The sequence below is a fragment of the Cyprinus carpio genome, chromosome B9 (genome assembly GCF_018340385.1).
Source record: "Cyprinus carpio isolate SPL01 chromosome B9, ASM1834038v1, whole genome shotgun sequence".
NCBI classification, from domain to species: Eukaryota; Metazoa; Chordata; class Actinopteri; order Cypriniformes; family Cyprinidae; genus Cyprinus; species Cyprinus carpio.
Genome location: NC_056605.1, coordinates 18138572 through 18166178, shown reverse-complemented (window position 1 = coordinate 18166178; position 27607 = coordinate 18138572). Strand labels below are relative to the sequence as shown.

Below are 27607 nucleotides of genomic sequence, written 5' to 3'. Positions count from 1 at the left end.
TTTGGTTTGATGTATGGGTTTGAGGAATAAAGACCAAATTCAAAAAACAAACACATAATATTATATAATTATTTCTTAGAGATTTAAAATGTAGTCAAATTTCAGGTAAGACCGCAACCTATCACTATAATTGTGGCTGTTCATGACCAGCCAGGTTTTTTAATGGGGTTTTTTGTGTAGACTGACCCTCTCTTTTCTCTTGGGATGAAACCCTAGAGTTATATGGGATAGAAAGAGACCATTGTCAGCATGTCTGGAAAGGGGGCTTGTTCTCTTAAGCTAATATAACAAAGAGGGCATGGCTATCCAAACACACACTGTTTGTACAAAAATTAATAAATTATATATGTATATTTTTGGTTAAAAAAATTAAATAAATAAAAATAATAAGTACAACTGTAGGATAGTTTGTTCAGTTCAAGTGTGCTGAAGGTAAAACACCCAAGCAGTCTAACTTCAGCTCCTTTCAATATTTACAGAAAGCTTTGTAAAACTACCTCCCCTTTTAACAGAGCCCAAATGATTAGTTCATACATGTGAAATTTCCAATTAACCTCTTAGTACAATGTTGTCCATTTCTTCTGAAAACATAAAAAAAAATCTGAGATGAGACATGTATCCATAGAGATTTATCCTGCTGCACTCACCTCAAATAACTTTTACCCTCATATCACCCTGATAAAAAACATGAGATAAGGTGTTTGCTTTAATACACATTTTAATTGAAAAATACTTCAGGATTCATCTTGACTTTGTAACACACTGACAGTATAATATCTGATCTACAGTGTTTTGTTCACTACTATCTTGGTATGAAAAAAGTGCTTAGAGGTGGACCGTGTATCAGGCAATGCCTACAGTCCATCACTTCAGAGTGTTCTTCAGAGTTCCTGTAAATCTAGACGTCTTCATGAGGCCTCATATACTCAGGCCCACTGAAGTTACAGTCATTTTGTAAATTACAAGGTCCTCAAACCCCAGATTCATTCTGGGATTTTGAAGCTACAGTTCTTGATAATGTTCTTAGAAGTTTACTATATATTCCATATGAGTCAAAATGAGATATCAAGCATTCCATGAAATGTCACAGCGTTTTTCACAGTGCTTCAGTAGAGAACTCCTTCAAACGGACGACCAGGCTATGCAAATTAATGGCAGCTTAATCGGGACCAGCCCTTTTATTTTAAACAAATCATTTACATTTTTTTTTTTATTATTATTATTTTTTGGTTCACCTCCGCCATCACGATCACATGCAACATAAATCCAACTCGACAACAAACAACCATTCCGATGAATGTCAACAGTGCAACGTTGAAATGGCAAACCCAGTGACTCAGGCCATCAGCAATGGAAAAAGGCAGGTGCAGGCTTTGTAGGGAGTTATCGCTTTTTCTTCTGTTTGAGGCTTTTTCGTCGTTTGACTATCATCTCGTACAGTTTGTCCATGCCTTCGTGCAGCCCCTCGCCGATGATGGCACAGGCCGGTTGGATGTGGTACGTGGTGGCAGGCGTGAGCTCCTGGAGCGCCAGCTGCTTCTCTATATCCGCCACAGACAGAGATCTCGGCAGGTCCTGTTTATTAGCTATGACCAACAGCGGCGTTCCTTGGTTTTCAGCGAATTTGGTGACTTTATGCAGCTCCGTCTTGGCCTCCTCCAGTCGATCCACGTCTACAGAGTCCACCACATAAATAATGCCATCCGTGCACCTACTGTAAGATTTCCACAAGGGCCGGAGTTTCTCCTGCCCACCAACGTCCCAGAAATGACAGCTTATTCCTTTGGCCGTGCCGTTACTCAGCTTGATTTTCTCCGTGTTGAATCCTATTGTAGGCACAGTGTTGACAAACTCGTTGAATTTCAGTCTGTAAAGGACCGTCGTTTTCCCTGCAGAGTCCAAACCAAGCATCACTATATGGAGGGACTGAAACGCAGATATGTTGGAGAAACTGTTCCCCATTTTGATCTCCTCGTTAGCAGGGGTAAAACCAGTGCAGTCCCCTCGGCACCAGAGATTCGTCCAGATTCAGACTGAATGTGATGAAGCGATCATTGCAGTGCGCGTGAGATCAGCTTGTGATCGGTAAACACTCCTCTATGAGCGGAGAGTCTCCGCAGTAACAGCTCACATCAACATTACCACCGCAACTGATGAAAATCGCTCCTAACGGCGCTCGTCCACACTAGCGATGAATGAATGTCATCAGAAATCTCTTCTAGGCATAAGATGAACGCGTCTACTCATGCGGTGATGGACACAAGCGAATGTATGGTAATGAATGGAATCCAGCAGTGGCCCTGCAGCAGCTGCTCCTCACATTGGAGAAACTCCGCCCGCATTTCATGTGAAAACTGAAAAACAAACGCCTCTTATGGCAAGCTAAGTATTCCTTAAACTAGCTCGTACTTTTTTAAACAGTTGTAAGTTCTGAATATCTTTTTATTCTTCACTTATAAATATAGGGTCAATTATTACTTAAATATGAAATTAATTTTATCATATACAGTGGTGGCCAAAATTATTAGAACAGTTATATTTTCACCAGCTAAAAATGTTTTTAAGTCAGTTATTTTTAATCTTTTGCTGTAGTGTGACAGTAGGAAATATCAGTTTACATGTCCAAATATTCATTTTGCCATTAATTGTAATAATCCAGTGAGATTTTTGTTTGCACAAGGAGAGATCTGATCTCATCATCATCCAGTCTGTCTGGAGTGACATGAAGAAACAGAACACACTGAGAGACTAAATCCAGAAGAACTATGGCAACGTCTTCAAGATGCTTCAAGAGACCTACCTGCAAGCTACCTGAAAAATCTATGCACAAGTGCACCGAGGGCACAAGCTGCTTTAAACACAAAGGATGGTCACACCAAATGTCTAAAAATCTATTTATGACATTGTTTTTGACAGCATCCTCATTTTACAGTATTTTTTCAGAAGTGCCTAAATCTTTTAACAGTACTGAAGCTTTGCAAGTAGGTTTCTTGAAGCATCTTAGAGACGTTGCCACAGTTATTCTGGATTTAGTATCTCAGTGTGTTCTGTTTCTTCATGTCATTCCAGACAGACTGGATGATGATCAGATCAGATCTCTGTGTGGAGCACTGGCTGTTGTCAGACTACTTGTGCAAACAAAAATCTCACTGGATTATTACAATTAATGACAAAATGAATGTTTGGAAATGTAAATTGCTATTTCCTACTGACACAATACAGCAAAACCTAGAAACAACTGACGTAAAAAAATTTTTTTTAGCTGGTGAAAATACTAGTATAATAACTAATATTTCTAATAGTGTTTAATTATTTTAATGACAGTATGTTTATTAAACAAAATAATAAATTATTTTATTAATCCAAATAACCATAAAATATTACAAACAAGTATTAACTTACAAGTTATGCAAAACACTTTACTTTAGCTAATATATATATATATATATATATATATATATACATACATATATATACAATATATCAATATATATATCAATATATATATATATCAATACTGCCTTTAGCCCAATGCTGGTTAGCCTTTTACCCTGAGTGTGGGGCAAAAAGGCCCTCCATGGTCACCTCATACATTTATAAAATTGTTCTTAAACAGACAACTTTTATGGTTTACCCCCCCCCCCCCCCCCCCAACCCCCCCCCCCCCACAAAAAAAAAAAAAAAATGTTGTTTCATCAGTTTTCAATGAAACATTTATATTTTCTGCAATCATAAACTATGGGAGTAGTGAAAATCACATTTTCCAGACCCATTGTACCCTTGCTGGCCTGTGTAGTAGTTGGTAGTTTTGAAATAATTACAGTGGGCTATACCTATTAGTGATATTTAAAATGATCCTGAAGTAATAAAAACAAGTTCTAGTTACTTAGCCCCAGTAACAACAAAATAATTCTAGTAAAATAGATAGTAGTTAGTTTAAAGGATTAAATGGCTTTCCACATAACTCCCCTCAGCAGTCTGTGCACAGGTTATAGTGTTCTCAAATTTTCGTGGAAGATGGGAGGCATTCGAACAGAAACTAGGTGCGTCAACGAGATTTTTTGACCTGTAACACGTAAGGAAAAAATTTAAATTTTAGACACGCAATTTCACACCTCACTGAAATCATTTAAATATGTTAATATTTCCACACCTCACCAGAAATCCTTAAAAAACCCTACTAACTCAATCCTAACTTTTACCCGATAGCCAGTTTGGTAAATCGTCTGGCTAAAATCTTTTCTCTAACATCATATTTCTCATATAAATTTAGTTTTCCCTGACTTACAATGTGGCTATATCGCCACCTGGCGTCCATAGGAGGTACTCAATTTTTTTCTTTATATCCGTTTTTTTTTTTTTAAAGGAAAAGTCATAAGTAGCTACTTTTGACAAATCAATACGCCAAAGTATTCCAAACCAATGATCAATGCTGTTACTATTAGGTAAATTATCATCCCTTAAGAAAAATTACCATAGTTTTATTACAAACAAAAACAATAAAAAAAACAAGGTTAGTTAAACCATGCAACAAATAAACCATGGTCTTGCTACAGTAACCATAGTTTAACCATGATATTTGTAGTAAAACTATGGTTATACAAAAAAACCGTGGTTACTACACTTTTACTATAATAAAACCATGGTTAATTATAGACTGAAAAGTTACAAGAATTTTCCAAACTTTAATCAGTTAAAAGAACTAAGAGCTACTACTAACCAAAAACGCATGGACGTCCTATCTTAAACATATGGCAACAATCGTTAATGTTAGATTTAAATATAGCATATTATTCAATCACCATTTGCTAAGTTTGACAACGCGCATGCTATATTCGGATGTTTCAAGGGATCGTCTTAACACTGAGTAAAAGGTTGTCCTCTTTGATAACTGTTTGTCCACTAGGTGGTAGATGTATGATGGAAATGTTAGAGGAGAAATTACTGGGAACTGGCCTTATTTTTTAGTTTCCCATTTACCTATTTAGGCAGTAAAATGACTCAGAATGTAACATTCAATCATGGACTGCTCTAATTGAAATCTTACAATAATGGACTATTTATAGAATATTTCAGAACACTATTCTTTTTTAGCATTAGCATGGAGAGAAAGAAAAATGAAGCAATGTACTGAGGCAAGAAATTTGTCTTGTCTTCCTTAACAGAACTGAGGAGAACTGATTGCTCACTGACCTGAGAAGGAACACTGTTTACTTATGGCATATCACAGCAAACACAGACACATTCATAAACACACTTGCTTGACTGTATCTGCGGAATACCAGTTACAACTGTATAAAATCTTCACAGTTGACTGTGCATGTTCATTATATTGTACACACACACACCCCTACATCTTTCAGATTTTTGTCGGTAGTCCAGGGTTCTCCCCAGAGAGTGAGAGAGGGTACTGATTAAAGGCTTGTGAAGTGAACTATGCTGTCTGCATGACTAGGGCTAGATGTAATCATTTTTTGTAAGACCCACAGTGATGACTGTTTACACTGGTCATAATTTTTGTTGGGAGAGCCTGTCAAACAGTGAGAAAAATTATGCGGGAGTGATAAGACTGGAATTCTCACACAGCAAGTTTGTAAAACTCTCCGTAAGCACAGCAAGAAAAACATAAAAACTTGCAATAATGTTTATTGTTACACTTTGACTGCAACCAGATTAATATATTTGAGTGAGTTTTGTCACACAAACTCATCCTATCTACTGTGACATGCTGTGGCCTTGTACAATGCGTGATAGGAAGATGCAAATCAGAGAGACATATGTCATCCTGGACCACAAAACCAGTCTTAAGTCGCTGGGGTATATTTGTAGCAATAGCCAAAAATATATTGTATGGGTCAAAATTATAGATTTTTCTTTTATGCCAAAAATCATTAGGATATTAAGTAAAGATAACGTTCCATGAAGATATTTTGTACATTTTCTACTGTAAATATATCAAAACTTAGTATTTTCTCAGTATTTAGATTTTTTTTGCACCCTCAGATTTTCAAATAGTTGCATAGTTGTATAGCTGTATCTTGTAACATTGCCCTATCCTAACAAACCATACATCAATGGAAAGCTTATTTATTCAGCTTTCAGATGGTTTATAAATCTCAATTTTGAAAAAGTGACACTTAAAGGGGTCCTGTTATGTTTTTTCACTGTTTCAGCCTTAGTTAGTCTGTAATGTTGCTGTTTGAGCATAAAAAGATCTGCAAAGCTACAGAGCTCAAAGTCCACTTCAAAAGGAGATATTTTATTTAACAGAAATCACTTTTCAAAAACTACAACGAATGACTCGTTTGGACTACAATGCATATTTTCTGGGATTTGTAATATCTCAAATATGGACGAATGGGACGAGACCTGGTTGAGCTGCACTAGAGAAGACAACGAGTGTTATCACTATGTCGGAGACACGCTAGCTTTCCCAAAGCAGACAAACTTAGAGTGATTTCAATCATCTGGGTTTAAATCGTGTTCAGATTTATTTGATTTTGATGCAATATTTACACTGAAGCTTGCAGCTATGCTAAGGGTATGACATTTCCCGACCAGACGCCAAATGGAGCAAATCAAAACACACACTGGCCCAGCTAACCAATCACAGCACATTTCATATTCCAGAAGGCGGGCCTTCATTTGATACAGGAATTATTTGAGCCGTTCATGGCAGACTGGGGAGAGAGGTGTTGTAATAATGTAAAATATGTGAAAAATAATGTGTTTCAAACAACCTAGTATGAAAGCCTGTTCTAATACACCCCCAAAACAAAATCAAGACTTTGTAAAAGAGCATTATGGTACCCCTTAAAGACTGGTTTTGCGGTACAGGGTCACAGAAAAACTACAGAACAGCTGTAGCTTTGACAAAATTTAGTTTTCACAAGGTGTAGTTTCAACATTTAGTTTTCACATAATACTTAAATATGTGATTTATTACATTTAACATTTTCACTCAAAGTGAAAATATATAAATTCAATGATTTACTTTTTTTACTTTGAATGAACAAAAGTGTTCAGCTATTGGATTTACATGGACCATCCCTTGGAACAGCAAACAAAATTGGATTTATTTTAATCTGAAATCTTTGATAGTAGGCCAACATTCTTATCAAGACACCCCAAAGTCTGCGGCAGCTTTAATTTCGTACGCACCTGAATGGGGATAAAAACGCCCCAAAAAAGTCTTGAATTCCTTGAAATCCTTGAACTGTAAATTTAAAATTTTGTGCCCTAAATGAATGTTACATTACTATTGCAATACAAGTGTTCCAAATGTATAAACAGAGTTTATACAGAATTTATTAACAAAGCGGAGACGCTTAAATAACAACACTAAACTGGTCAAAAGGCAAATGTTCCGCCTCCAGCGTCACAAATTAGTGGTGAGTAAATATTTTAATTTCTGTAAACTGATGATTAGATTATTTAGTTATAGGCCAGCTTGTGCTGATGGAAGAGTTTGAGTTTTACGTTTTATTTACAAGTGGACTAAAGTGATCCCATTACTTTAATATGTGGTGTATCTCTTTATTAAGATGATAATGTTTTATTTTTCCATTTTACTTTTCATCCTAACATTTCCTTTCACTTATAAAAACATCAGGCTACTTAAAACTAAACAACATAAACAATATACACTTAGAGCAAAGTAAAACAGGCAGTTTAGCATACAGTGTTGGCATCACAAAACATAAAAGAGTAAGATTGTTACAGTATTAGTCAAAATGTAGAAGTATGTAAAAGTGTATCTTTTGTGCAAAATTTAGTATAAGTATAAAATCATGATGATATGCAATGAATAAAAAAATTTGAACAATCATATCTTATTTTACATTAATGTTTTACATGAGATAGAGACCTTTCCTTGTATTAAAACATCAGCAATAGGCCTACACTTTTCAGTAATTTGGTTCAATGTACAATTTACTGTGCAACAAATCTATTTTGCAAACATATAAGTGCTTTTAGGAATATTAAAAACCACACAATGAATAAAATTGAAATCTGGTGTATCTGGGTCTTGTAGACGTCAGGCGATGTAGACAGTCTTTATATGGCACAGTCATCTTGAGAGCAGGGGCTGAAAGCGTAGCTCCGTAGAAGATCCAGACAGTTGACAAGGATGAGGGAGCCTGTGATGTGCCTCCAGCGCTTGGTAATAGGGTTCTTCATTTTGTCCAATCCAGTGTGAAGTTCCTGAATCACATCCCTGTAACTATCCCCAATTTGGGCTGCCCACGTGACCAGGAAGTCATAGGCAGGTTTCCACATGGCCTTTACAAAAGAACACAAGTTTGACATGTAAACCTGCAGGAATGGGACATTTATGCACCCTCAATTTAGTTTCCTAAAAAGATTATAGTCAATCTGTATGCTCTCCATTAAGAGTGAATGTGTGCAAATATTCTAAGACAGTAAAACAAAGCCCAAGAGGAAGCTCATAATCTCATCAATTGCTGGTAGAACATTTAGGTTCCTCTTCTGAGCTGGATGCAAAGTAATCATGCACAGTAATCATGACTTTGTGGGTTTCCTGTCATTTGTGCTTAAAACCCAGTTATACATTTTACAAGTACATGTCAGTTACCATCTCTCTTGCCCATCTCACTTGGACATTGTTCTTTATCCCTTTTTAGAATGCAAAGGATTGAACATTCTAAAGTTTTTATATACTTATATTACTTAATTACTTTTGTTTGCACAGTTGTCTGTACTGTCACTGATCTACAGTTTGAGCCATGTCATAAGCTTTTCAATGAGCCCTAAACACTGTGTAAACAGTGCAAACAGACTTGACACTTCTTTTCCAACCTGTCCACATGAGAAAACATTAAGTATTTTACAAGGTGGCATAATTAAGTTTTTTTTGTATGATGTGATTCGTACAAAAAATAAAATATATTGTTCTTAAAAAAGTAAGCATGAAAGTCCACCTCTAATCCAACACTAAATGTACGTAGGGCGTAAGCAGATCATACAAAAACACAGTAGGGCAGTTCACCAAAATGACATTATTTCTTCTGTGAAGCATAAAATGAGACATTAGGCAGACTGATAGTTTCAGTCATCATTCACTTTCACTGCATTAAAAAATTCTTGTGTTCCACTGAAGAAATAAAGTCATACAGGTTTGGAAGAATGAGGGTGAGTAAATGTTGATAAAATATTCAGGTTTCGGTGAACTATTTCCTTCAATGCTTTCAGTGTTTGTTTTACCTCACTGTCCAGATGTCCCCTGCTGTCTCTGTGTGGAGCTTCATACGCTTCCATCTGCTGCCGGGACACTTTAGCCAGTCTCTCAGCAAGCTCCCTCCAGCGACCCGCCACCTCCACCGCTGTAGTCAACAGCACAAAGTCCATGACCAGCCGTGCCACCAGGCCCTGACAGTCCATCTTCAGAAGAGCCTGAATGACAGATATACAGTCAGACCATGAGTTTATCATCACCAAGCCACTATGCAAAGATTATAACTCTGCTTTATGTCACTGTGTTTGAAGTCACAAACTGAATAATGTTCAAATCCCAAATGTCAGTTTTGTAATGTCAAAAAATCATAGACAATTATTAGTAATGAGTTCCTACTGAGAAATATGACTTCAGAGAGAGGCCTAACCATGTCTAATACTTGTTATAGTTTGGGATGCACAAAACATGGGATTTATTTGCTTATTATGAATATTTAATTGTGCATTCTGTTTTTTTTTTTTTTTACATTCAAGATCGTCTAGCACTTGCTTGAATTTATAATTTAATAATGCTGTTAAAGGTATACTTTGCCCAAAAAAGAAAATTCTGTCATTTACTCGTCCTGATGTTTTTCCAAACTTGTATGACTTACTTTCTTAAAAGAAGATATTATGAAGATTGTTTCAACTGCTTTAAACTATACAATGAAAATCAATGGTGTCCAAAAGTACACTGGATATCTCTGGCTTTAAAAAATAAATAAAAATAATCTCCTTTTGAGTTCCACATCAAAAGAAAGTGATACAGGTTTGGAATAACATGAGGGTGAGTAAATAATAACAGAATTTAAAATATTTGGGTGAACAATAACTACATGTCTAAATTAATCTATTTTAAAAAGAATATACATTTTTATACTGTAAATTACTAAGTTATCATGCCTAAATTATCTTGTAGCATTTGCAATTAGTGATTTTAGTTTGTAGTGTTTTATTTATAATTAAGAATTTAAATATTGACACTTTTGTGGCTATCGCTGTCAGATATAACAAAAATAATTAGCAGTAGATCAGCCTCGGGCATAATTTTAATACATGTGCATCCATAGTTACAATGCAATTACACAAAATATGACATTGAAACTATGCAAATAGCCTTCAAATCAAATCTTCTAAAATAAGTACTGTGTAGAGTTGTGTCCTATTGTTGATATCTGATAATCTCAAATACCAAATCTTCAATTTTAAAAAGTGCTACCCCCCACCCCCTCTCAGTGGTTGCCAAGTAAAGTCTGTTCTAATTAGTAAACTTTAACAATAGTACACAACAACACAAACTACAAAACTGAGATAGAGTCAGTGGTTTTCTTAGCACTGCATCAGAAGATACAGACCAATTCAGAGCTCAAATCATCAAGCTGGGTGCTTTGATAAATGTGGTGATATGCAGGAAGCGACGTGCTCCTGTGAGCACAATATAATGAGAGTGACTCCGGGCCCCTTGGACAAGGGAAATGTTAGGGAGGAATATCCGGCCATTCAGTTGGCAAGTGTTCTGTCTTAATAACGTGACCTTCTTTTCTCCCCTGAGAGTTTGGCGTGACATTTAAAAAACTGAATAAGGACTTCCATTCAGTGCACCTTATGAATATATGACGTTCACTGATCTACAAAATGTCTGAAACTCTCATCTGATGATGACGACATGTGACATTTACACTTTCTTAGTGCTTGCTTTATACAACAAAGAAAGGACTCAATCTTTCTACAAGTAAGTTTTCAAATAGAAATGAGTGAAAAATGCAGGTGTTCTTCATACACTCAAATATGTTTAAATGCACACACACAAAATCAGTACGTTTTTAAAAGATATACACCCTGAACCCACTTATCTCTCATTCCATTTCCATGGCTTGGAATGTTTGGAATGACAGGAAGTTTGCTTAGAGGGGGAGGAACACGCTGCCGATGCCCCAGAAGACCTGTTAAAGGTCTGGCTCCAAACAGAGCAATGAGATAGCGGGAGTCTTGGATGGCTTCCCTCTTATCAACAATGCTAGTTCTACAAACAAATAGGAAGGTATGTCTTTGACTTGTACATTAGGCTAAAAGAATCGTGTTCAGGAGGACTTACTGTGCCACTTACTGTCTAGATGAAGGTGAAAAATACATGTATTGTGTGTGAATGCATCACACTGTGAACACATTTATTGTGTGCATTAGCCAAAGAAAGATAAAGCCTTTCATGTGCACCTGTTTCCTGAGGTGTCTCACCCCTGACCCATGTCACAGTCAGGAACTTATTAAGTAAACCCTACAGAGACACTGTGGTAAAAGAAAGCCAAACAAAATCTACACCCTGTCTGCTCAGACTTTTGACCATCACAGAATCTTGAACCCACTGTTAATGCCTCAGATGAAGTCAAGTGTGGCAAGCAGAACTACTGTAGAAGCTTCAAGTTCATCTTTTAATGGGTATGAAATTAGCAGCAGTGCTTCTGTTATTATTTTTAAATCTAATGAGAAAAGCAAATCATTATTTTAATGTTTTGATCATTTCACTATTTTGCCCACAAACATGCCAAAGCTGGTTTCATTGTTTTGTTCTCTTCATTGCTCCTTTAGACACCTCCAAAATTTATATTAGTATGCTGCATCAGTAACAAGACATCTGCACATCAATCTAAAAACTGAAATAAAACAAATAAATCATATCTGAGAAGAGGCCCATTATTATTTTTTACTAAAATATTTTTGACAAAACTGTCACGTTGGCACATGCAAAAAAGAAAGCATGTGTAGATGCTCGAAAAAGCAAATGTTTCGGTTCATTGATCTTTCCTCAGTGATTTGAGCCTCTTGTCTCCATGATTTATCTGTCTCTTGTTTTGTTTTTTGGTGTGCAGATTCTGTTACTTGTTTTGCATCAATGTACCCAGTTAACATGGCTGATATTGGCACAGAAAAGTTTATTTCTTCACATTAACATTCTGGCAAAATTATTCATTAATTTGACCCATGCACTTGGTAGACACTTTTATGCGAAGCAACTTGGAGTGAATTTAAGCTACAAATTTTTTATCAGTATATGTTGCCTGGGAATCTAATTGACTAGTATTGTTAGCATCATGATCTACAAATCAGTTAATCAGTGCAGGAATTATTTAAATTCATAAAACATAACTTGTGAATTAGTCAGTGTACTCATACGCTCACAACACTGTTGAGCTCACTAGACATAATCACAGCAAGATGCAGCTTACATTATTAAGACACTTGAGCAACATAAATTACTTTACATGCTTTTATTTTAAATTCTTCTTCTTTAACATCTGATTTTATGATAGTACTTGCACTTTATTATCTTCCCTCTTGCCTGCCTCTTGTGATTTCCTTTTATATAAGCTGACAATTGTCTTCTGTTTATAAACTATTATCAGAAATCACTGATGGTTTATACAGGGCCACTCTTCTGCTCTAACAATAGGCTAAGGGAAATGGGAGGATACAGAAAAATCAAAAACTCAAAGAGAGAAAAAAAACCTTCCCATGAAAGCATTACAACTGGAACTTTTACTGATTAAAAATGGAATTACAAAGTTCTCTAATGCTGTTCAGTCATGATGTCAATTTGTAGGCCAGCCCAAACGATTAATTCACCACAGATTCTTAAGGGAATTTCTAATGGGTTTCAATATTCACATTTGACTCTGTGTAATTTATTTTGTAGAACAAAACAGGAAGGTCTCTTCATGTAATGTTAACCACAGACCTCATTTTATTCATAAATCAAAATCCCCTTAGAAATTCCAGAGGGAACCCATTGCTCTAAAATGCTAATTCTTCTCTATGCAGAAAATGCAAGTACTTTATTCAGATGTGAAGAGAATTGCAGATGCATGTCTGATAGCAATCTCCTGGCAATGGATTTGTAGGTGTGGGGGTTTTGTGTGATTTAGGGCGTCTCTTGTTCCACATTTGATGCTTCTGTGTAGATTCTAACAATTAAAAAGGAAACATCTGCATAACTAAGATTCTCCTTCAACACGTTCACACCTTCCGGCCTTTTCACGTTTGAGACGGTCACAGATGACCCTTCCTAATTTTAGTTCATACAGTGTAACACAAACGTGTGTACCTGACACTAACATTAATTTAGCCTGCTTCACTTAAATGATATGATGCTCTTTTATGTCAAAGGCATAGTCTATGTGATATATGTATATTCAAAATCATCATTTCAATCACACTCTAATATGGTGTTTCGAGCAGATGTTTTAGCTCATTGTTATTTTAGTCCAGTGCCTGTATTACCTAAACTTGTGCATGTCTGTGCATTCTTCATATGGTCTATGTTGTTGCATGTTGACATATATTTTTTAAAATGTATTGACAGCCCTGGTTTAAATACTGTATGCATGATTTAAATATGTGATTTTTACTTAGAGAATCTTCAGTGTGTGCTTTCTGTGACATAGAGAGGTTTCTTTTAGGTGATTATTGCAGAATGACTGATGCATCATACAGCAGATTTATATAAGTGTTTGTAAAATATGTAGCTAAAATGCAACTTGATATTTCCTTGGGAAGCATCCTGTTTCAGGTTCCTATTGACAAAGTTTTCACATCAGGTTTTATTTACACAGTGGCACAGAGTGGTTGAGGCATTAGAGAGATGAGGTTTTGTGTGAGAAATTGAATGTTTTTCAGCCAGTTTATTTAGGAAAGATTACTATATTGATAATATATTGTTGTTTTGATTCAGGATAGCATGTTAAAGTGGGTAGCTGGTGGTGTTCTGCAAATATGTTGGCACTTTAAAATGTTTAGCACTTGGTCTTTGCTTTGAGTCTCAAGTGTTTGTGACAACGTTATGAAATATTTATTTGACATGTTCTGGTATCATCTAGAGAATTTATATATTATTCATAGTTTAATTCATGCAAATCTGTTCATTTGCAAAACTGAAAAGATTGGAGTAAATCCTCCAAGCACACCAGCAAGGTCAAATTCTATCTTACACCAAACATTTTAATTTAATTTTTTGATCCCTTTCATTTTTAAATGCATACTATTTTTCTCGAAATTGCATCCAGCTTTATCAAGGTTTCCTTTTTTCAGTAATGACTTTTTTTTTTTAAATTTGAGGATATATTTCTGCTGTTGACTTTCAGACTTTTAACTTGTTAACTTTCAAAAACGCCACTCTTCTCTCATCTCTCTTTACAGTTGCAAGCCTTATAAATAATGAATGAGTGAATGTGTATGACCAAGTATGAATAAGATACATTTTTAATTTCTTTTAAAAAATATTATCAAATTTTAATATTGGCCATTTATCAGTTACCAGCCATTACTGTACATGAAAATGAGTTTTAAGAAAACCTCCAATAAATGAATAAAACATTTTATATACCTTTTAAAAATGGTTTCTATAAAGATGCTCCTAGTACACAACCAAGTTTAGCTGAGAGATCTACTTCCATGTCAGAGCTTACCTTCATGAGTTCCTTCTGGAAAGACTTCCTCTCCTTGCCCTCAGCTGCGTTGCAGTCTTCCTTGAGCCTCTCAAGAACAGAAGCCACTTTTTCAGGCTCACTTTCTGCCTCTGTCCGACAGAAATGTGTCAGAGGCAGATTGACGTAGCCCAAAGTGTCAGCAAACACTCTCCAACTCGCCACGTTTTCCATCAGTATTGTCCGCACAGATGCATAGATATACGTCAGGCACATGCAGGGCTTTAGGAGCTGCTCTAAAAGTATTGTAGTTGTAAGATCAGGCCCTTTAAAATTAACAGGTTTCACTTTTCCCATGATTAGAATGTTTTTTGCATGCACCAACCCAATTCTTCCATGGTAGTATCCGATGTACCACTCTTTGGTCCATAGATGTCCTTTAAGTTTGATTTTTTCCTCACTCAAAAGGGCCACTACGTCGCCTTTAAGATACTCTAGCAAATACAGGCTTTTGGACTGTCTTACAACAGTTTTTAGAAACTTTGCAAATTTTAGGTTTTTGACTAGTCTGTCCTGAAACACAGGGTACTTTGCGGTCGCTGCAAGAGGAGACAGTATGATTTTGTTCACTTCCTTTTTCTTGAGGAAGCGTCTTTGAACGGAGCTACTTGTGCTTGTTTTTGGTGGTGGGGTTGGGGTCTGAACGCAAAACTGGGCCAAGATACAGTCCTTATCATCCTTGACCTGAATACGCAAAGTAAAGTCTGAAATGTCATTTGAATCGCGTGCTGTGATCATGTAGATGAGGCGGGCCACTTTGCCAAGTTTGATCTGAAATCCCCTCACGATTCTTGCCTGTTCATTGACTCTCACTTCAAAATTGGACATGTTCGAATACACGCCAACCCGAAGGTCTTGAGGTTTTGTAAGTACAAACTGGTGCTTTCCCCAGAGTTGGAGGACAACAGGTGGAGTTGACTGTGAGAGCTTTTTTGTGTCACTCACTAGCAATGTCTTTGGGGCACAGTCATGGCCAAAAATGGCCACCACTGTCTTGAAGGATGGGTGGATGTGCTTTGGCCCGTATACCCCAAGAGTGACCTTTTTTACAACATGTTCCCAGACTGTGTTGTATGGGGCCACTGTCTGTGCTTGGGCAACTACAGAGACATACATGCAAGGCTCTAAATTGTCCAGAGTCACTTGAACTGTGTCTCCATACATGTATACATGTGGAATCGGGACATACGGACCTTCCTTAAAGTCGCTTCTCACACACACCACCTCTGTGTTTTTGCGGCTCTCTATTTTCACTACAACAGACACCTTCATCTCTAAAGTGACTGGGGTCTTAGTTTCCATGTTACTGAGTTTTACTTCTACCACTGGACTTACGGTAGTACATCTATCATTGTTAAGCTCCAACGGTGGGTCCAGAAGGGCCTTCAGTGATATCTGTTGAGTCTCACCCGGTGCAACGTGACCCTCAGGAATATGTATACTGATACTGGTATTTGGCAGCTCCACGGCACCACCAGAACTGTCCAGGTTGCACACAATGTTGGTCTCTATTGGCTGGGTTTGGCCCCAACCTGGGTTTTGTCCAATGGAGTCCAGGTCATGGCAGGATCGTGTAAATTTACGGTGATTTAGCCATGCTGTTTTGAAATCGTCTCTACTTTGATAATGCTCAGGTTTAGGTGACTTCATGCCACCAAAAAAACTCAAAGAACCTTGATTCCCATCAGACAGGGACTGTAGGACAGACAGTTCTGACATGCTGTAGCAGCGCTTGCTCCCAAAAAATGGATTGTCTCTGCGAAAATTTGGGCCAATTCCTGAGCCAGGTCTAATACTTTTTGTGTCACAGAGCCCACTTTCAAAACCATTAATATTAATAGTGCTGCTGGTGTTTGAGATGGGAGGTGAGAGATTACCAAAACACAAAGCCTTTGCTGAATTCTGGCTGCTGTTTTGGTCAGGGGTGCCTTGCAGTGTGCCATTTAGGAAAGGGTTAGTTGACATCCGTTTATTAACAGAAGTATTGTCATTTCTAGACTCTGTGGTTTTGGCGGACCCCGTCCACTCCACAGAGATATCCATTTCTTTCACTCCCTCAGAAATGTCACTTAGGCTGTCAATCATGCCGCTATCACTGAAGGTGGAATCTCGATGATTGATCGGATGGACGTAAGCAGCTGGGATGTATCCCATCTCTTTGCTGTTATGTGCATACCACCACTCTCCACCCGATGTGTCTATAACATAAAGACAGTCTCCCTTTGAGAACTTGAGTGTGGTAAAACTGGACGGACAGTAATCCTTAATGGCAATCACTTCCCTGACAGCTCCAAATGAGGCAGCAGTATCCAGTCGCAAGGCACTAGGTGAAGGCCCTTTAAGAAAAAAAAGAAAAAAGAAAAGTGAATGAGAGTAAAACTAGAAGTTAACAGTACTGTGATTGTGAGGTGAAAATAAGAAAGGAAACCTTTAACATCTGAAAGGGTGGCCTCTGACACTCCTTGACTGAAATCGATGAGAGCACCCTCAGATCTGCAGCGAGGGAGCACAGCGTTGCTGTTCGCTGATCGAATGCGATGGGCAGCCATGGCGTGTATTTCTACCGAACTCCACTTCTTGTCTCAAGTTTTTCTTCCCATGTTTGTTTCAGTGGTAGAGATCAATGGCTTTCCATAATATCTGTCACAAATTAAAGGTGAAAGAACATAATAAGTTTGCTTTTTTAATTTCTGCCGAATTTATTCTTTAAGGAAATTTGGGTAACACTTTTGTACAGGGACCAGTTCTCACTATTAACTAGTTGCTTGTCAGCATGCCTATTATTTACATATTGTCTGCTTATTATGTTAATAATAATTCAGCATGACTATATTCTACATCCCTAATCCAAACTAATACCTAAAATTAACAACTACCTTACTAACGATTAATAAGCAGCAAATTAACAGTTTATTTAGGCAAAAGTTGTAGTTAATGGTTTGTTAAAGCGTTAGTTCACCCAAAAATTAAAATTATGTCATTAATGACTCACCCTGTCGTTCTAAACCCGTAAGACCTCCGTTCATCTTCGGAACACAGTTTAATGGTTTTTAATTTAGTCCGAGTGACCCTCCATTGAAAATGTATTGGACTCTCCACGTCCAAAAGGTAATAATAACATCATCAAAATCCATTGACATCAGAGGGTCCGTTAGAATTTATTAAGGCACGATAATACACCAAAAATAACCACTTTATTCAGGATGAACGAAGCTGTTGACGTACGAGAAATTTTTGAAGCAAAATGTATTTTCGATGCTTTAATAAATTCTAACTGACCCTCTGATGTACATGGACTACTTGTGATGATGTTTATATTACCTTTTGGACGTGGAGAGTATACCGTACATACATTTTCAATGGAGGGTCAGAAAGCTCTCTTTCGGACTAAATCTAAAATATCTTAAACTGTGTTCCGAAGATGAACGGAGGTCTTACGGGTTTGGAACGACATGAGGGTGAGTCATTAATGACATAATTTTCATTTTTGGGTGAACTAACCCTTTAATAGTGAGAATTGGACCTTAAAATAATGTCCAAAATTTGATATTGTTTGCACGATAACACCACCAGAGATGAACGAAGAGTTCAAGAAATTGCAAGACTCTTATAAGAATACTCGTACAGTAAGTGTATTTCTTCAAAAAATCTTAATCTTTTAGATTTTTTTTTTTTTAAAGTTTACATTTTTTTCTAATGTTAATTAACATTTATATAACAGTTCTTTTCTGATTAAAAACAAGCATTCATCAACAAAGATTACACGCCGTTGACTGTGATGATCTTTTCATTCAGTATTAATCAGTAATTCAATCACAGTAAGATTAGCCATTGTAGAGCATATTAGGCAAATTTCAGTTGTATGGCCTCCTTCCATTTATCCTAAACCTAGAGAGCCCACACTTTGTCACTACATGTCTTAAAGTAAGGCTAATAAGGGCAGAAATATTTGTTCTTGTCCAGACACGTCTACCGTATTCGTGACATTCTCTTGAACACTAACAGAGAATAAAAGGCCTTGGTTTCTATGAAGGTTTATACAATAAATCACCAATATAGACTGAAATCAAAGTTGCTACGTTTTTCTTTTTTAATGTTAATTATTACTTCTATTGATTTTATTTTATTTTTCAGCAATGACTTATGCTATCCAATGATTGCTTCAAATATTGTGCAAAGTGACTGAATTATTCATTTACAAATAGAAGTTCCATTTGAGCTGCTTTAAGTGTGCAGCATGCAAGCTTAAGGATCAAACGTTGCTTGCTTTTAGTAATCAAAAGTAGGATAGTGTTTGAGTGCACCTCAGCATCCTCTTAAGTCTGATCATGAACTATAAAGGCTCTCCAGCAATACACATCAGTGGTTTCCATGACTACCACCTTGGGGAAGAAAGCACACACAGTGAAGCGCCTTCAGAGAAAATGCCCAGCTGTAGCCTACTGGGAATGTCTCTCACACAACAGTCTGACATATTATGAAACTACTAATTATTGTAATCCAGCAGATTATCACTCCAACAAGGTAATAATTTCTATGTGTTTGGACTCTTCAATATGTTTAAAACCAGTAGATCTCCACAAAGTCTCACCGTTAGTGAAAGCAAAGCCACTTAAGCCGAATGTTATAAGACTGTACACATAGAAATACATCATATAAGGAGCAAATATGGGCTTAAATGATCAGCAAATGGGTAGCAGTCATGTTATACTGTGAAAATAATTATGAGAGATATTGAAAATTATCTGTGGAGTATTTTAGAGATTTGTTTCTTCATAACTGGACAAAATGTGTCTGAAAAAGCATTGGCTATTGTGGGCAAAGCCTGACTTGAAACAGATTTCACTTAATTATTTGTTTTTGAGTGTATGGGTGTGTGTGTTTATATGGCTGCAGGATCTGCTCTGTGAAAGACCGATTGTTCCACCTTTTGTTTCAGAAATACAGAGGAAATGCCTGTGAAATAAGGATGTGCTGCATTTCCCAAAATTTATATAGCATCACATTAAAGCAAACACATTCAGAGTAAGTTAGGACACACCGGTCTGTGGTGTCAAGAGAATCTCTGTGCAAATTGTTAAAGTAATTGTTAATGTCATAGACCTTTAGGCATCAGTAAAGACATTTCAGGACTGAACTTGTCTTACAAGCATGCTGAGTTTTAAAGCATGGCAGCTGCTTTTTGTTGGTTTTGAATTTTTTCAGTTTTTTTTTTGGTTGAATTACTTTATTAATTATTTAATGTTTATTGATTCCTTAAATACTGCAGTTGTGTTTAATGATGTGCAAAATTTTTTTGTATTGTATGCTATGTTCAAAACATTATCCGCAACATGTTTCATTGTATTTTACAGTGTATCTCAAAATATGCATGTAGATGACTTATGACGAGAAATGGGGGAAGAAAATCATGTTCAGGCTGTTTAATTAAACATTAATTCTGCGGAGCTAGTATATATTATTTAAGATGAGCTTCTTAGTAATTGAAGGGTTGAGTCCTGATACTAATAAAATCTGCATCACAGTAACATTGATAAGTCTAGAATATGGCGCAAAAGAAATGTTCTGGAAGTTCTCTAGTTTTCGTGCAGTTTTTAGGGCTAAATGCAAGTTTTAAACTGTGAAACAGTAGGTTCAGATTCTTTATAAGATAAAAGACTGTCTCCGCTGCAGGGTGGGTGAACCTCAGACAAGTTGAAACGGATTGTGAGATCCTAGGAAACAGATGAAGACATTCAGAAGACCTACACATTCACACAGCTCAATTTCCTGCGAGTTTCAAGTGTCAAACAAGTGTCAAACTCAATCTGAAGTGTCAGAAACAGCAGTTGTGACTGAGTTCAGCTGTGAGTTCAACAAGGAAAAGTGGCAACTCAGTGGGAGATAGCGACGCGGACAGCAATACTCCACTAATCGATGAAAAGCCCGATGACGAAATAAACACACACAGAGAAAATATAAATTCTACTTACTTTTCTGAAGATGCAGTCAGGACCGTTATGCGCGCGTCTCGCTCTCAAGTGCTTCTCTTACATTAGGAGAAGCTGCGTGGCGTCATCAGCCAGGAGGAGTCCCGCACAAAAAAACACGGACAATCCCTGTGTCTCTTTACTGCTTTTTAACTGCCATAATAATGTATACGCCACGATTTATTGTGTTAATGTATATACCAATAACAATGTGTATTTGTTTCACTTTTTTTGAGGATGGCATGTTGCATTAGATTAAATTGCGCTGAAAATCCAGCTCATTCATTTCATTTTAAAACAGCCTCTTTGGGACTATGACTAAATATAAATATCTGGCGGCGCCTGGTGGGCATTTAACTTATAACCAAGCGGTTTTGTACATATATCGTTTTACTGCAAATGTGGCCTACAGTCAAAGAACAGATCTCAATTAATAGTGGATGCATGTTGTTAAACAACAGTTAGTATAGGCTACTTTCCATTTGACACACTGTAGGCTACTTCTATCCCTCACAAACTCATTTTCAAAACTTTTTTAAGTGAAGGCTTGATGTCAACAGCCACCATAACCAGTTTTTTCTTCATTCCTTGTAGTTTGTCACTTATCAGCTGAATGCTAAGCTGAATGATCTATTAGGCCTGTTATTATTAGAACAATATTTTATGTTTGTTTAAGAAAAAAGTTTCATTGCATTCATATTAATATTCTATATAATATCATGGTCAATTGTCCTCTATAAATAATCAATTTCTTTACAAAATTGTCTAATATAAGTAGATTTGTTTGACCCATTTCAGTCATAATTGGCAACATGCTTTTATGGCTTATGGCAATGACTGTTTCTGATTCTCTTGCCAAATTTACACTGCAGTGTACAGCTGGCACAGAGGCACTTCTGAAATGTAATACTGTAGGTGTTTTTACGCAGAATGTTTAATGCTGCTCAGAGGTGACATAATTGCATTATATGAGGTGGGTTTAAAAAAAGCCTTATTTTACACTAAATTTTGAGCAGGCAAAGAGCCTTTTAACATGGCTGTATAAGACAAGGTTTTCTTTAATGGACATGTTTGTCTCAGCTATCAAGTTGCACAGATAGGGTACGACCACAAGATGTCACCCAAAACCAGCCAATAGATAGTTTTTGCTTTTGTTGTTAAAGTTGTTTATAGTTGTGTGCAAAACATAAAATGATAGTTATTTTGTTGAACAGCCTTTTATTTTATTGTAATTACCAGGCTACTATAATTAATTATATTAACATATGTGTGGAATTTGTAGGGTTATTAGAAATATGATGTTAAAGAGCACATAAAATTGATTGCATGTATTTCCCACACTGGGCAGCTCATTTTCCTGTAATGAATTTCTTGTAGGCCAATATAAGTGAAATCTCATGTCAAATGTTAATCATGTTATGGGAAAGTGAATTTATTTTTTTTTATTTTTTTTTTTTATGTCTGTTCAAATTGATATTTCATTTCAATGTCATTTCATTATTTTATTTTGTCATTTGTCATTTTGTCATTTTTGACTGAAGTTGATCCAACATCTTCATCTGAAATGATAATGTTTTTTTCCTAATCATTTTCTGATCATTATTACCAGAAAACTGTCTTCTTCTTCTTCTTATCAAAATGCTTGTTACTGAATTCAATTAGTTTATATAGGCTTTAAATGAGAACAGTAAACAATATGTAACCAAATAATTTTATTAATATCAATTAATTTAACTGAATTATTTAATCAAATAATGCATATTTATGCAGTGTGAATTTAGCCAGCACAACCTGAAAAGTTTGGGAGCTGAAGGTGTCCTGAGCACTGACATAGCTCTTGAAACAGACACACTCTTATCTTTTTTCTTTTTTCTTTTTTCTTTTTGAGAGATCAATTAATGAGCTCATTTATAATTAAAGAGCAACGATTCTGTGCAGCTGCACTGATAATTTGAAACACACTTTGTGAAGCCTTTATTTCACATGCTTACCTTGTCAAGCACTTGGTGTCGCCTTGCAAGACCGACTAGAAGGAAACAGATCAATGCTCATTGAATATAAATTATGAAATTTCAAATCATTGCTATCTTAGTCTTTCAAAAAAGGGGTTTGAATGGAAAAGAAAAAAGCTTCACAGATGTGATAAACCACTGGGTCTAGCATGATAACAACCCATATTTATTTCTCTCTCTAAAGTGGAAATATATTGATCTCAATGAGCGATCGTTGAAGCCATCAAAAGTCAAATGCAGGTTTGGTTCTTAAACCCCCCGATGAGTGTCTTTAGAAGTACTCTGTGAGAGAAAGCCTTTTGATGAAAAACAGTGATTGTGTGATTATGTGGAACTCTGAACCAGAATCTTGAAAAGCATATCAACGGTGACAGAAGAAAAAAAGACAAAAAAGAAAAAAGTTTGACATTCAGAGGAACAGAAACATATTCATAACTTCAGAAAAATGTGCTCCCTTTCTGATAACATCTGTTGAAACAAGAATTTGGTCAAAGTAATGAAAGAAAGACTTTAAATATGTACTGCTGAAATGCATTTGTGGAATGCACTGCAATTGTGTGAGTAGTCAAACTGCCAATAGGAAGACCAGAGACCTGCTTGAACATTTATCAGCTATTTACAGAGACAGTACTGAAATTATTAACAACATTTTTATTTATATCTATTAATATTACATTTTACTGTTGCCACTGGTTAGGTTTTAGTATTTTTTTTTTTTTTTTTAATATTTAGTGTTTTTAGTATTTAGGTTTTAGTATTTAGTGTCAAAAAGGAGTGCCGGTTTGTTCTGTCCATGGTTTAATAATCACAGAGCTTATTAACTTGATGCATTAATGTATATCTGTTGGCAGTAATACTCAAAGGATTAGATTGCATATGCTTCTTCTTTCCTCTCCTATGAGCTTAGAAAGGAAGTGATTTTCCTCACCAGCTGCTAGAAATGAATCTAATCCCACTTGCTCCAGTGTTGTTCATCTCTGGGGCTCTATTGTCCTCAGATGTTTGCTGCAACCATAAACGGCACCATCTGATCCATCCTACTAGGACCAGTTAATTAGATAAATCAAGAGTCCTGCTCAGTTGGAACAAACACCTGTGGACAAACGGCTCTAGCGAACCCGCTCCAACAGGAACACATAGAGATTGATTATTACATGATGCTTCTGTGAGCAGCTGGATGTATAAAGGCAACTTCAAAAGCGGAACAGGCTTAGCGGCTGTCCCGTTTCACATATACAGAGGGAAAAAAGAAAGGACATGCAAAGAAAATGCTTTATAAGTGCACTTCCTTCTTCTTTCACTTGGTGTCAGCAATGATTTGGCCCTTTCACTGGTAACATGAATGCACAGTAAAAACTAGGGGTGCATACTTTACATAAACCCAAAGGCCCCTCAGAACCTACTTATGTATGATTCTATAAGAACTGTTTGGTTTTGGTGAATATTTACTGCTGTGAGAGAAATAATGTAGCAAGCTTAAAGAATTGTAATGATTTCAGTTCTGATTCCTATTTTGAGAAAGAAATATTTATAAAAAGACATAAATACAAAGAAAATTTTATATTTTAATTTTTTTTTAAATTGCCAGTGGCCAGAGTGATTTCCAGCATAACAAATACAATATACAGTAAGCAATTACATACATCCACACAAACACAATTAAAGGGATACTCCACCCCAAAATGAAAATGTTGTCATTAATCACTTACCCCCATGTCGTTCCAAACCCGTAAAAGCTTCGTTCCTCTTCGGAACACAATTTAAGATATTTTGGATGAAAACCGGGAGGCTTGTGACTGTCCCATTGACTGCTAAGTAATTTACACTGTCAAAGTCCAGAAAATCCAAAATATCTTAAATTGTGTTCCGAAGACGAACAAAGCTTTTACGGGTTTGGAACAACATGGGGGTAAGTGATTAATGGAAAAAAAAAAATCATTTTGGGGTGGAGTATCCCTTTAAGTCCTGTTCACTTTAATCAGATCTTCACAGATGGGGACGATTTATTAATGTGGATTGGAAAAGGGTTCCATAAACCAGGATAAACCACAGAAAAGGCCCTATCACCCTTTGATTTTAATCTAGTTTTGGGAATATGAAGAATCGTCTGGTTAGAAGATCTCATATGCCTTGTGTTTTGATAAGATATCAAAAGGTCAGCAATAGCCTATATTTCAGTGCAATGCCATGCAATGCTTTAGATACCAACAACAGAATATTATAATTTTGAAAATATTTCAGTTAGTAGAATTATATTAAATAACATCATTGAACAAGCAAACAATGTAACATAAGATATAAATGATTTATTTATTTTTATAAAGTAGCACTCATATTCTATAACAAGGCCTATATTATCAGATGAAGGACCCAGTTATAGTAGTTTCAAATGGAGATTTTCACGATGCAATAGAAGAACATTTTCTGGTTCCCTAAGAAACCTTTCAGTGAACCTTTCAGGGTTTTTTTTTTTTTTTTTTTTTGGTAGTGTGAAGAACATTTTGATAATCTGCTGAACCTTTTTCCACTATAAAGAACCTTGTGTGGAATGGAAAGGTCCCATGGATGTTAAAGGTTCTTTGTGGAACCATCAATATCAATAAAGAACCTTTATTTTATACTGATTTAAGTCTCACAATCTTTCAATAACAAAACACAATGGTTGCATGTGTTTGATTCACTTTCATGAGTGTAATTGGTTCAGGAATCAGACTACATTGTAATGTACCAAAATATACAGCATGACCAAAGAACCATCTCAGAGGAGTCATTCATTGGGGAATCGGACTAAACTGTTTGGTAATTTGTTATGCGCTGTTGGTTCAGTAGGAATGCCACTGAATATTTGTTCAGTAAAGTTTGACAGAGTATTTTAGTATGGTATTTGTAAGCATTTGCTGAATAATACATTTATAAAAACCTGTTCTCGGTTCTTTAACTCTGGAATACTAAAATGCCTACATGTATCATTTACCAAGTGGACTTTAAATGGTGTTGTTGCTGCTACTGTATCAACTACATACAAACACTCCTGTCTTGTTGCTTTTGTAATTGCTTGCTTGTTTGCTTATCACTGTTGTACAGCACCTAGATTTACATACTGATGCATGTTGAGTGATGTTACAGCTGCTGTTTATATCACCTGCTTCTAATGAAACCTTCAAATGTTTAATGGTATTCGGAGCTGACAGTGGATCATTTATTGTTTGCCTCACAGCTGCACAAAGCCTTATAATTTCTCCCCATATCCCAGTAATTTCTCCTCGGAACTGAACTCAAATGTAACTCAAGCCTGGCTTATTTTTAGATGTTGACCTCCGCTGTGTGGGGAGTCTGTAGCAAACAGAATGATTCCTGTCCCTGGGGGGGTCTGGGTAAATGTTGCTTCCTCTGAGCTTGAGATCTCAGCTTGATATTTAGCTCTCATCTGCAGCCTTCAGTAGCTCAGTAATAAAGCTCACCGCCAGACCTGTTTTGCATCATAACTCAGGTGCTGGAAGAATGAGGGGGCTGGAATCTTCATGAATTTTACACAAGGCACTGTAAAAACCACTTTCTTTAGCAGAAAATGCATGCAGGAAGCATTAGTAAGATTTGTGCATATAATGATATAAAGATATCCCTGTGGTTTTATAAGTGAGTTTTATGGCTAAACAGCTGAATGTAATATGACAGTCATGATTCCTGTTTCAGCACAGCAATAAATCCTCCCACACAAGCACTGCAATCCACCCCTAATATCTTCTGATGAAAATTAAAATCTCCGTTTTGCACACTGTTTTTGCAGTGTTGGTGTCTTTGGATGGTGACGCTGTTTTTGTTGGTTTGGCTCTAAACTCCAGCAGAGTGGATTTGAAATAAATCAATGCTGCATTAACGGTAAAGTACAGCCTGTCAAATTTACAAGGTATTTACTGCTACAAACTGTGAGCATGGAGGACTTGCAGTCAGAGGCCATGTCCTCCGATGCAGACAGACTGCGTATGAAGTAGCACTGAGGTGAGCCAGGAGCAGTGCTAAAGGTGTGAAACTGTTCTGTCAGGAGAGTACAGGCCCAGCCAGATAAGTGGTGAAATATCACTTTTTCAAACTGGCTGCTGTGACATTTCTTAATTTATTTATCCATCGCTGTATTAGTAATTTGTGAGACTTCCTTCACATTCCCAGCTGATAGGGCTTCATATTTAGGGATGACATCTTGGACATGATGTATAAACTTAAATGTGATGTATTTTGGTGCAATGTAACGTTGTGAAGTTGTTTATTATTAAAATTAAAAATAGAGATTTATTCATGAAATGTACCTGAACTAACATTATCATCGTCACTGTACACTTTACTAAAATCTTAAACTGAAAGCCGGATAATACAGTATAAGTATATAAAAAAATCTAAAAATTATTTGCATATGGTCCCTAATGTAAAATAAAATACTAAAATGTATTTAAAAGTCATTTGTTTAGTGCTAAGTATACTAAAAATACATGAACATATTTATGTGCTTAATAAAAATACCCTGCAATTGTACTTTTGGTATACTAAGTCTGCTGAACTGACACATCTAATTTTGTGCCTTAATTGTGAGGAAGTAGTGCTGAAGTCCAACTAAAGATATACTGAAGTGTTTCTGACTGTGCTGAAGGGGAACTTTTGCAAGTACTTCAGGTACACTTTAAATATCTTGCATTTAAAGACTGATATACAGAGATCATACAGTCCTTAAAAAACATTTTAGGCATAATATTAAGAAATGTGCATCGTGCAATAATAATAAAAAAAAAACACTCCAAAAAAAAAGTTAAATATAATTTTACATCAGTAAGTCCTAAGTAATGTCAGTGAATATGTTAATAGATTTGAAGTATACTCAGTCTGAAATAAATGTTATTTTTATTTATTTATTTATTTTTGCTAG

General features: G+C 36.2%; 2 protein-coding genes across 2 annotated transcripts; both read right to left on the bottom strand.

Moving 5' to 3' along the window:
* Positions 1 to 700: 700 nt before the first annotated feature.
* LOC109096678 (ADP-ribosylation factor-like protein 4C) lies at positions 701 to 2334 on the bottom strand. Its single transcript, XM_019110310.2, has one exon. It carries the CDS (start codon positions 1960 to 1962, stop codon positions 1384 to 1386), a length of 579 nt encoding a protein of 192 aa, XP_018965855.1. The 5' UTR covers positions 1963 to 2334; the 3' UTR covers positions 701 to 1383.
* Positions 2335 to 6541: 4207 nt separating this feature from the next.
* Positions 6542 to 20798, bottom strand: LOC109068880 (SH3 domain-binding protein 4-like). The gene is made up of 5 exons (XM_042731272.1): positions 20684 to 20798; positions 17140 to 17351; positions 14694 to 17047; positions 9226 to 9414; positions 6542 to 8283 (listed from the first exon to the last, which is right to left on the bottom strand). Exons 2-5 carry the CDS (start codon positions 17258 to 17260, stop codon positions 8059 to 8061), a joined length of 2889 nt encoding a protein of 962 aa, XP_042587206.1. The 5' UTR covers positions 17261 to 17351; positions 20684 to 20798; the 3' UTR covers positions 6542 to 8058.
* Positions 20799 to 27607: the final 6809 nt, after the last annotated feature.